Source organism: Balaenoptera musculus, chromosome 1, assembly GCF_009873245.2.
Source record: "Balaenoptera musculus isolate JJ_BM4_2016_0621 chromosome 1, mBalMus1.pri.v3, whole genome shotgun sequence".
NCBI lineage: Eukaryota > Metazoa > Chordata > Mammalia > Artiodactyla > Balaenopteridae > Balaenoptera > Balaenoptera musculus.
This window is the reverse complement of record NC_045785.1, coordinates 183325854-183337711: the sequence shown is the minus strand read 5'-3', so window position 1 is coordinate 183337711 and position 11858 is coordinate 183325854. Positions and strand designations below refer to the sequence as shown.

The 11858-nt window shown below is 55.0% G+C and overlaps 1 protein-coding gene across 1 annotated transcript; it reads right to left on the bottom strand.

Annotated features, from left to right (window-relative positions):
• Positions 1-5732: 5732 nt before the first annotated feature.
• GPR25 (G protein-coupled receptor 25) lies at positions 5733-7618 on the bottom strand. Its single transcript, XM_036823319.1, has one exon. The coding sequence runs from the start codon at positions 7565-7567 to the stop codon at positions 6446-6448; it is 1122 nt and encodes a 373-aa protein (XP_036679214.1). The 5' UTR covers positions 7568-7618; the 3' UTR covers positions 5733-6445.
• Between the last annotated feature and the right edge of the window lie 4240 nt (positions 7619-11858).

Here is an 11858-nt window from a genome sequence, read left to right as displayed (position 1 = left end):
AAGGACCACTGTGACATCTACGTGGTGGCCAAGAAAAATGCTTCTAATACCTTCCGGGGAAAAAAAGCAGAGCACCTTGTGACTGCAGTAACGTGACGTGGGACCATGACAGGAGAAGGGCTTGGGGGAGAAGGTCAGAAAATGAAAGAGTACAGTTAGGCTGCAGGACCCTGAGCTGTTCTACTGTGAATGGGACCTTGTCTCTGTTTATAGGATCACAGTTTTAGAAAATGAGACCTGAGAAGGTTTGAGGCAGTAGCTTCTATAAAAACCGAAACTTTGTTTGAAAAGATAGAAAGAATTGGGCGAATCTGCGACCCTACCCGGTGCTGTGACTTTGTGGGCACGGGATCTGGTGTAGGGACAGCCCGGGCGTGAGCTGCTTGTTTTAGGGTGTCTGCGTGGCAGGGGATCAGAGGGGAAATGGAGAGTGTGCACACCTGAAGACAGTCATTTTCAGAGCAGGGCGAGCTAGATTAATCACCCCTCGTCTGGCACCTCTTCCTGGGCGAACCACAGCCTCCCAGACGCTGCAGCTGCTTCAGCTGCTTCGCGGGCCGGTGCCTGAGGCTTCTGCCCAGCAAAGCCCAGCACCTTCCACCCCGCCTGTGGGGTTACCCAGGCAGCCCTGGGGGTGGGCTTTAGCACTGCTTCTCTCAGTCCTGACCCCGACCCCAGCATGCCTGGGAAAAGCCCCCTTCCCCCTCTTAATCGGATGCCCAAACTTCATCTCCTGAGGGGACCCTGGTTGTATTAGTTCGGGTTCTTCAGAGAAACAATATATATAAAGACGTTTATTATAAGAAATTGGCCCAGCCTTCCCTGGCAGTCCGGTGGTTAAGACTCCGTGCTCCCGATGCAGGGGGCACGGGTTTGACCCCTGGTCAGGGAACTAAGATCCCCCGTGCTCATCACGGCCACCACCCCCCCCAAAAAAACACACAACAAAACAAAGAGACTGGCCCTCATGGTTATGGAGGTTGAGAGGTCCCAGATCTGCACTAGGCAAGCTGGAGGCCCCAGAGAGCCGACGTTGGGGGTCCCAGTGTCAGGCTGGGCCCGAAGGGAGGAGAAGCCTGACGTCCCAGCTCAGCTGGTCGGTGGAGAGTGGGTTCTCTCTGACTCTGCCTTTGTGCTCTAGTCAGGCCTTGAGTGGAAGCATGAGGCTGCCCCTGTGACGGAGGGCCGTCAGCTCTACTCAGTGTCTGATTCAAATGTTAATCTCATCCCAAAACACCCAGAATGATATTTGACCGAGCACCCAGGCACCTGGTGGCCCAGTCAAACTGACACGTGAAGTTAAGCATCACCCTGATCTTTTGAGAACAGAAGCAGGGCCAGTGATGGTGGCCTTCACCCCAGGGCACCCTTCGGTTTAGTGCTAATTGGTGAGCAACAGGGTAAGCCAGGCACTAGCAAACTAGAGGAGGTGGAGGATGGCTTGAGCTGTGGACCAGGATGTGGGCTTTTCTAAGTCCTGCCCTGTGCGTGACCTCGGCAAGTCAACAAACCTTGGTGTTTGAGTTCCCATCTATAAAATGGGGGTAATAACACAAGTCCTTAAGGCGAGTTACATGAACTCTCCAAGGCTCAATTTTTTCGTCTGGTGAACAGGGAGAATAATATACATGCCATAAAGTTGTTGTGAGGATTAACAAGATAGTAGATATAAAACCCTTAGGTCAGCACCTCTCACATAGTATGTGCTCAATAAATATTAGCCATTATTTTAACACCTACTTCAGAGCTATATTGTGATAATATGTTGTATAAAAAAGGTCTTTGAAATAACATAATAAGATGGTAATATTGTATTCTTTTAAACTTGGGCAGATACCAAATTGGCAAATATTTTTTTTACGATAATAACGCCTGGTGTTTGTTCAGGGTGTGGTGAACGGGCACCCGCATACCTCCAGAGAGAATGTAAATTTTTCAACATTTTTGGCACAATGTACCAACGTCTTAAATTGTTCATAATCTCTGATGAATAATTTCACTTCTAGGAGTTTGTCCTGAACAAAGAATCAGAAATGAATATAAAGATTTTTGTCCAAGGATGTTCATCACAGAATTACGTATAAGAATGAAAACTTGAAAAACAGTTTAGGGGCTTAGTTAAATAAATGCGGTTACATTTCATATAACGATGTAATGTAACCTTAAAAAGATGTTTAGAATAATATTTAACGACCTGATAAAATATGGCATTTTGCAAGTGAAGGAAGCAGGCCACAAAATAACATATATAACGTATATTCAACAAACTGTTACTGAATGCCAAGTTTGTGCCAGACACTGGGTACACACTTGGGAACACCATAGACTCAGTGTTTGGTCTCATACAGATTGACCCCAATTTACTTGTTTATTTATTTATTTTAATTGGATTTACTTGATTTACTTATTTATTTATTTATTTTTGGCCGTGTGGCAGGCAGGATCTTAGTCCCCTGACCAAGGATTGAACCCGTGCCCCCTGCAGTGGAAGCGCAGAGTCTTAACCATTGGACCGCCAGGGAAGACCCCAATTTAGCTGGGAAACAATGTACATGTGTATTATTATATACACAGAAAAAGAAGAAGGTATCTCTTCACGGTAGAATAACGGATGTTTTCCATATTTTTCCTTTATATTTTCCTGTAATTTCCTTTTTTTAAAAAAACAAAGAACCTGCATTACTTAAACAATCGGGGGTGGGGGGTGGAAATTTACAATTTGTAAGAGACAGCCTGGGCCTGGGCATCCCTGGGCATGAGCTGGGTGTCACACGGGAGGGGTAGCAGGGTCCAGAGAAGTCGGGAGGGAGAGACAGAGGCTTAAGCTGCACTGTTGCTGGTCTGCGACCCTGACCAGGCTGCTTCCAAGCCCAGCCCCATCATCAATAAAATGAACCGATCATTCCTGCCTGCCCCGGGGTCATGAGGACCAAGGAAAGCATGTCTATGTGCCTTTTACAAACGTGTGCTGTGCTGCAGAGATGCAAGTGGTCGCTCTTACCTTAAGCAGGTGACTTCCTGGGTCTGGTCCTCCCTGCCCTCTTGGAATGAGCAAAACGGGCCTCTGGCTCTGCAGGCCTGTGGTGGACGTACATAGGGAGCTCACACAGCGCCCACTCTCACGAGAGATGCAATGGCACGCTCAGCAAACACTCTGGTGACAATAGGAGGAGAGTGGTTTCACCTCCTCGCTTCCTCCTTCCCTCCCGCGAAGCCAGCATCCCTGCCCTTTGGCTCCCGGCTCTTTCCATCCTTTGCCCCACTGGCCTGAGCGGGGGTCTTGATGGGCGCGGGGGAGGTGGGTAGCTTCCTGCAGGCCACCCAGCCAAGGCAGGGCAGCATTTAGACCCCATGGGCTCTGACACACGAGATGTCCTCACCATGTCCAGAGTGACGCTGGGGCTGAGTCATCTCACCAAGCGTGGCCTCACGCACTCTGCCATTCCCATGAACTCCCCAGATCACTCACCCAGGGGCCTGGGTGACAACACGGTGCCCTGAGAAAGGGCCCAAGGAAGCCCAGAATTAGTCACAAGTTCAAATCAGAGTCACACAGGCCGATGTGCCCAGCCTTTGCCCAGATGTTGACCTTTAAAAAACCCAGAGCAGCTCCACCCCGTCCTCCTCTTCAGGCCACAGACTCGGGCAAGGGGTGGGGGGGGCAGCCACGGAAGGGGAGAGGCAAGGGCAGCTGGGCCTGGACCGAGCTACTCCTGAGGGTGGGGCTCCTGGATTTCTCATGTATGGCTGTGCACCTGAAACTATCACAACGTCGTTAATCGGCTATACTCCAATACAAAATGGTTTAAAAAAAAGAACGTGATTTCCCTTGATCTGTGAGGCGCCTGAGCAAAATAGATAGAACCATCTCCATCCTTCAGATGAAGAACGAGAGGCTGGAGGGAGCTGGCAGAGATGCCCAAGGCAGGCCCCGCCGGGACTGAGCCAGGTCAGGACCGGCTCTGTCTTTAGCTCCAGCGCTGGGGCACTGGGACTGCTCTTTGTTCACTGACCTTAAAAGAAGCTCGCAGAAAATTTCACGACAGAGAAATGGAGGAGAAGGGGCTACCACTCCCTTACTCCTACAGCCCTTTCCTGTGTGTCCTTTTTGTAGATCATAATACCACGCAACAGACCCCGCTTTTAGCCTTCACGTTATTTCTTATCATTTCGGGTGAAGACGGGGTCCCGATGATCATTCCCTCCACGGGGGGTTCATGCGTGTCCCCTTCCCCACCAGGCACTGGGGACACAGCCTCAAACCAAACAGACATACTCCCTTGGCTTATGGAGCTCGCATTCTCAAGCGAGAGACAACAAAAACAGAGAGAGACCGGACGGCTTCCCATTAGTTGAGAAGAGAGACGCCTATGGCGCTTAACTGGAGCTAGAGAAAGAAAAGCACAAAAGGTGTTTTTTACCCAAAGGACTCTGGGGTTCCTAATGTTTTGCTTCAACAACACCAAGGCTAACAATTATTTTATATCCTCCAGCCTTGAAGTGTGTGGGTGTTTATTTAACACAAGCAATTCTGTTACCCCTTTTTTCTTTTCACTTATCAGCATTTTCCAATGTCCCAGCAGCGGGAGGGAAATGCTGAGTTTTGATAACTACTGTGCCGGGAGGAGATGGAGAAGTTTTCTGTCTGTCTGTCTGTCTTCAGGGAACTCAGTTCATCAGCAAGTCGGGAGAAGCAAGGTGACAGGGGTCCAGGTAGGGGCTCCGTCAGAACAGCCCAGAAAAGCGCTTCTGCTGTAAGCTGAGGCCTCGTCATATGAAACGGTCATCTCTTGCCTCGGAGGGCGATGAGGTGAGGATGGGAGGAGCCCCGATGTACCGAGGGCTTCAAGGTTAAAGTGTCTGGACTCGGTCCTGCCAACCCGGCGGCCCCACAGGCTGCCAGGCCTGCCCCCCTCGGGTGCATGGGGAGGACGTGCCCAGGTGCGCTCCTCCCAGCTTGACCTCCCAGGGCCGCTGACAGGCGGCTTCGAACTGCTCTCACCCATCAGCCCCAAAGACTGGACTCCATGCCTGCCCGGGGGTCTGGCTGAGAGGCGGGCTCTCAGAGAGAAATTCTGAGCTCCTTTCCGCAACGACTGACACTTCTTCAGGCCAAATCCTCTTAAAAGTAGAAACACTGAAATTTCCACCTCTCCAGAAACCTCAAACAATGTCACAGAGTCAGAAAATGGAGACCCTCAACATCTGTACTGGATGGTCTCAAAAGGGGTAGGAAAAAAAGCCCTGGGCTGATCTGAGAATCACAATGACACATTTCCTCTTTGAAGTGACACCTGGCTGGCAGATGACCTTAAATCTTTTATTTTATTTTTTTCTCTCTCTGAAACCTTCAAAATGTGAAGCATCCTTTAAAATAATGGGAATAAAAAGATATGCTGCCCTCCTGTGGGACTGCTGTGCCCACGGTGGGATCAACTCTCTCGGTCCCTGACTTCACTTCAAATCCCGATCACTTTGAGGTCAACCTCAACTCCTGGGTTGAGTTTTGTCTGACCCAGTGTTCCATTCGCCTCTGCTCAAGTAAAGACAGACACAGCTGTCAGGCGAGGGCAGCGACAGTGTTTATTGAGAAAGGGGAACTCACACCGGAGGGCCTGGTGTCCGGGCTGGGGGACAGAGAATCCAAACACCTGATGAGAGATGCCAGAACCCTCTGTCCAGAGGGAAGGTCCAGGATAACTTCCAGGGTGAGTCCTGCCGCTTGTTGGGAGTGGGGAGAAGATACAGAACCGGGGCAGGCCCGGGCTTCTGGGGAAACTGTCAGGAGGAATGGCTGGGTGACCCGACAGCAGGGCTGGTTCCCACGCTTTGGCGAGCTTTGAAAATGAAGATCTGAACTGACGGTGACTAATGATTCAGCAAACTCTGCCACCAAGACCGCTGAGTATAAAGGGCTGTCGGTTTCATAGTCTGTAGGATTTTTTTGGAAAGTGAGGGGCCAGAGGGTCTGGCTTGGAGGAGGTATTTCTCAGAAGGCAATGGCGATTGTAGGGACCAAAGGTAACAGAGCCCAAGACAAGAGTGGCTTTTGGGGGGCTCTGGCCTGTGCTCCTACCCACGGGGCAGAGCAGGGAGGCCCACTTCCCCTTCCCCTACTTGGCAGACCCTGCGGTGTCCGGGCTGCTGTCGGCTCCATCTCGCAGGACCTTTCTTGGGCTGCAGACAAAGAGCCCAGGTGCCCACGGGGCCGAGCGGGAGAAGAGCTGGTCTCAGCGGCCTGGCGTGGGGGGAGTTCGAAACGCTGAGGTTCTGGGAAAGCTGGTGAAGGAGACCCGGGGGGTCTAGGCGGTGCCGGCGAAGCCGCTCTCCGCGCTCGGGAAGGCAGGGCCGGGGAAGGCAGGTAGGGGGTTGGGGGCGGCCCGCCTCGCTATGCCTCCCTCCCCCCTCCGCGCGCCGCTGCCGCGCGCTCCTCCGGGCCGGCCAGCTATGGGCCCACGGCCGAGGAGGCGTTCGTCGTCTGGGCTCGGCCCGCAGTGCGGGCCGGGCTCCGGAACGGGGAGCCGTAGTCCTGGGAGAGCGAGGACGCCGAGCTGCCTCCGCGCGCCGCGCGCTCCGCGCGCCAGCAGGCCCCGCGCCGCCGCAGCTGCGCGCGGAACGAGCGGTCGAGCAGCAGGTAGATGAGCGGGTTGGCGCAGCTGTTGACGAAGGCCAGGCAGGTGGCGACCGAGAGGCCCCAGCGCAGCGCCAGCAGCAGGCGGCAGGGCAGCGGCAGCGCGCGCAGGCTCGCCAGGTGGAAGACGGCGCGCAGCGCGCAGAAGGGCAGCCAGGAGCCCACGAAGGCGCCCTCGACGGCGAAGATGATGCGCAGCGAGCGGCTCCGGGCGCGGCCCAGGTGCGCCGGCCCGCGCAGGCGGCGCGACACGCGGCAGTAGCAGACGACGGTGACGGCCAGGGGCAGCGCCAGCGTCAGCAGCAGCAGCAGCAGGCTCAGGCCCTGGAAGGCGTCGGACGGCTCCTCGGCGCACTGGCTGCCGCGGCCCCCGGGGAGCGGCCGCAGGCGGCGGAAGGCCAGCGAGGGCAGGCCGGCCGCCAGCGCCGCGGCCCACACGCCCCCGCACGCGGCCAGCGCGCAGCGCCGGGTGCGGCGGGCGCGCGCGGCCAGCGGGCGGCCCACGGCCAGGTAGCGGTCCACGCTGAGGCCGGCGAGCAGCAGGGCGCCCGCGCAGCGCGTGCCGGCCATGGCGAAGCTGCTGAGCTTGCACAGGCCCTCGCCGAAGGGCCAGACGCCGCCCCGCGCCGCCGCCGCGGCCCACAGCGGCAGCGTGAGCACGAAGCCCAGGTCGGCGGCCGCCAGGTGCTGCACGAAGGTGTCCACGAGCCGCCGTGGGCCGCGCCGCCCGACCAGCAGCCACAGCACGAAGGCGTTGCCCGGCAGGCCTATGGCGAAGGCCGCCAGGTAGAGCGCGGGGATGTAAGCGTAGCCGTAGGGCAGGTCCCGGGCCTCGCACAGCTCCTGCTCCAGCTCCAGCTCCTCTGGGGCGCCCGACCCTGAGTAGTCCCAGGACGCCGTCCCCGGGCTGGGGCTCCAGGGCTCGGTGGGGCGCATGGCCGGCGAGGCCCGGGAGGACGCGGCGTCGAGAGGGAGGGTGGCTCTTCACGGCCGGTGCCCAGCACCTCCCTTCCTGTCACCCCCGGGCCGAGGCGACTGGGTGGGCAGGAAGGGGTGGGGGAGGAGGAGGAGGGGGGGGAGGAGGGGAGAGGGAGGGGAGGAGGGGGGAGGAGGAGGAAGGGGGGAGGAGGAGGAAGAGGGGAGGGGAGGGGAGGGGCGAGGGGCAGGCTCCTGGGGGTGGAGACGGTGGCCAAAGATTTGGGGCGGGGAGGGGCGGGGAGGGGCTTTCCAGCTGGATCCTTGAAGGAAAAGTCCCCAGGGCTGGGACACCGCCCTGCCTCCCTTGGGAGCCTGCCCTGTCTCTCTCCATAAGTCGCTCGGTTTCTTTGTTCATGAGCCAAGAACGGCAACCGTCTCAGGGGTCTGGTGGCCGGTTGAAGAGGCGCTCAGAGCCCCAGGCGGTCCTCACCCCCGCTTGGCCCCTGCTCCCCGTTGCTGTCTGTCTCTGTGAGGAGACAGGACCAGGGGTGAGGATTTTATCTGGGGAGGAGCCTCCCGCCGCGGTTCCCCTGCCTTCTAGGAAAGAGGGGTTCTGTCATCTGTGCACAGCAGGCATGTTGCGGGGAGCCTGCCCTTGGGGGGCCTACCTACTATCAGGGACTGGCCACCAGGCCCTCAAATGGTGTTAGCTCCCTGAGCTGCTGGGCCGCGTGCCTTAGCCCAAAGAGTGGCTTTTCTGACCAACTCAGGTTCTCAGGGAGCCACAAGGGAGGGTTTGACCCTGGAGAGGGAGGGTCAAACTGTCCAGATGAAAGGAGCAGAGCCTGGAATCCAAATCCCAGCTCTTCCCCATCTTCCTGCATGGGCAAAACCTACCTGTTAAGCCAGACACAGATGTAAGTTCAGTACGAAAGATGACACGAGACGGTACCTGACTCAGCAGCAGATTCGTTGTCCTAAATCAGGAGTCAGGAGCTTAGAAGGAGGGTGAGATCCCTCGTGGACTGAGAGAGGTGGGGAAGGATACACGGAGAAGGGTGGGCATGAAGCCTGGCCTTGAAGGAGGCGGTGGGGCCAGGGAGAGGATGGGGAAGGGTGCAAGGGGATGCTGGACGACTCCAGTTAGGACCCAACTCTTCTTAGCAGACTTCCTCCCATGAGCTGCTGTGTAGCAACTGATGTGACAGTGTGTGTGTCCCCCCAGAGCCCCCGCCCCATCGTCACCAGGAATGAATGAACTGTTGGGCCATCTGGTGTTAAAAATTGGAGGTGGAGTATTTATGCATTTTATAGCATACCGTCCCATTACAGCGAGCTCCTCCATGTGCAAGGCCCTGTTTGGGCATCGCAGAGATGCCGTCCTTGACCTTGGAGGGTCACTGATTAGGAGGCACGGGAGACAGATCCATGTGCAGGACGTGCAGTGGCCAGTGTGCTAGAGGTCGGAGGGCCTGGAGTGAATGTTAACAGAGTCCCCCTGGAGCTCAGACGAGGGAACAGCTGCCTCTGATGGGAAGAGTAAGTCAGAAGTCTTTCCCGGCACCTGAGGTCAGTTCCAGAAAGGAACTGAAAGGTGAATTCTTCGAGCAGCAGAGCCCAGGCGGGAGGAGGGTGGCAGGAGGGGACGCAGGAGAGGCAGCAGGGGACTTGGATGTCACCAGTAGGAGCCACTGGACATGTTGAGGAGGGCAGTCCCCCCATCTGCTTTGCACAGGTCAGTGCAGAACTGTGGACTGGACGGGGAGAAGCTCCAGCCGGGGGACCCCACCGTGGGCTGTTGTCGTTGTTTGTGTTGGGGAGAGGGAGGGTCGGACATAGGGAACTGGAGGAGGGAACAGAAAGGAGAGGATCCGTTCAAGAGAATTGTGGCATCGAGGGCCTCAGCGCAGAGGAGTCGACTGGGCCTGGACGGCCAGTGGGGAACGCCACGGGCGCTGCCCGTCCACTGAGGTCGGGGCCACGGAGAGGCTTGTGTGTGCATTCTGTTTCATGTTGATTTGAGGTGGGGTGATGGAATCATTCTTGATCCACAGCAGGCACTTCTGAGAGTGAAAGAAGCATTATCACAATCACCCTGGGCCATCAACCTGGCCCGTTCTGTGCAAACTGGGACATGAGGTCACCCTAGCTGTGGCCCCTCTGGTCCATGGAGATCCCCAGGGGTGGTGAAGCCTAAGGAGGAGTGGGCGCGCGTGTCCACGCCGTTCCGGGCAGGAATTTCTCTCCTGGGCCAGTTACAAGACGGGAAAGGCAGGCAAGAGAAGAGGCCGGGGAATGGATGGCTCTGGCCCAGCCCTCTACGGCATCCCAGCCCCAAGCCTGGGTTTCTCCTGAAGACCCACATACAGCGTGGGCACCTGAGGGGCCGCGGGAGACGTGGAGCCGTTTTTCTGATGTTTGATCACGTGGTTGCTGGCGAGGGATGCTCTCGTCCTGGGGGGCCTGGGGGCCACAGCCTCCTTCCCCAGAAGGCCAGCCGAGGTGGTGCGCCTTGCGCGAGCCTGGGACAGTCAGGGACAGGCCCAGGGCTGCCCGGGCGCCTCTCAGCCTGGGGCACAGAAGGGGCGTGATTCTGAAAGCTCGAGATGAACGGCCAGAAGCCTCCAGGTGAAAGAGAACAGGGCAAGGGGGCCAAGAGGGCCATGGAGGCAGGGGGTGAAGGGGAGGCAGAGTGGGTTGTTTATTAAAAACACAGAGGTTCTTGTTTCCTGGGCTGTGGCCTTGTGGTCCCGAGCACATGGCGGGTTCTCTCTGCCAGGGCCTGGGCGTTGAGCCTTTCCGCATGTCTCTTGGTGGCAGGAAGCAGCTCGGGCCAGAGCTGGGGACGCCGCTCTGGGCCTGGCCTGCCACGTGTCCAGCTTGGCTTCAGTGACTAAGGCCACCTCCATGACACTGGTCTCTCCTCCCCCCACCTCAGGGGACCCCCCGCAGGGTTAGAAACAGTCCATTGATGGAAACTCATCCCGGTCAGCTGAGAATCCCGGCCACTGCTGATGGGTGTCAACACAGCGGAGAGGAAATAGTCCTCCCTCTCTCCATCCCACCCGGGGGCCTTCCTACGCCAACGGGCCCTCCTCCCTCTGGACGGCTGGAGCCCGGGTGGCTTGGTTACCTGGGTCAGCCTCACCCTGCCCGTGGGATTATCACCTCCTGGGGTGAGGGAGGTTCCCCGTCACCGCGAATGGTACAAGCCTGAGATCAGAGGAGATACTTAATAAGTAAACATCCAATGCTTTGAACTAGATGGCTTCCAGAAGTATTTTTATTTTATTTCTGGCCCTTTATGGGCTGTATATTTAAGCTCTTACCACTCTCCCCCTCAATGTTAATTTTTCTGTACAAATAATCATCTTAACTCTTTCGGAAAAATTTTGAAAATTATCTTGCCTTTTTCATCATAAAAACCACAGTCACGTCGCAGAACGTGGAATAAGAAAAGGCGTCCCAGCCCTCGTGAAGCATGACATGGTAGTGAATTTCTTTCCTACCAGTGAAAGACGTTTTCAAAAGTGGAGAATTCGTCTGTAATCCCATTATTCTTGGGTTTTCTATTTTGTCAACATTCCATTTCAGATGTTCTCCACGTACATATATTTTACACAACTGTTTCAGAGGCATGTATGTAATCAGAATGTGCCCTGTTCTATAGCCTGCTTTTCTCAATTCATGCAAATTCACGTTTTTCTATGTTGCTGAATTTTCTAATCCCTTAATTTTGGACATTTAGGTTGTTTGCAGTAATTTTTGCTGTTATAGAGATTTGTAATGAATAACTGCACTTACGGCTTTTTTCTTCTTTCACACTGTTTTCAGGGTATAAATGCCCTCGTGAAGGTCAAAGGCTATGAGCATTTTCTTGGCTTGATACAAATGCTTGCAGTGATCAGTAATTATCTGGCATTGTAGGAGGGTACGGGTTCAGTGCAATCTTGTTAGAGATATTAATCAGTAAAATATATTTTTCCACTTTAATAGGTAATGAGGTCAAATGGTACCTCATTTTAATCTACATTTCTTTGAAAACAGTAAGACTGAAAATCTTTCTAGATGTAATTCCTCTTATGTGAACTGCCTAATTACGTCTTTCAGACATTTATCTATTATAATCTTTTGTATTTCTTATTAATGTGTATGAACTGTTTATTTAGGATAAACCATTGTCCCATTTGGTTCAAATATTTTTCCAGACCTTTTTCTTCGCGATTTTTAATTTTTTGTTTTACATTTCCATAGTCATTTGTTGCTTTTAGCAGTTTCAGAGTTTAGAATGCTATTTTCTCTTTGATGA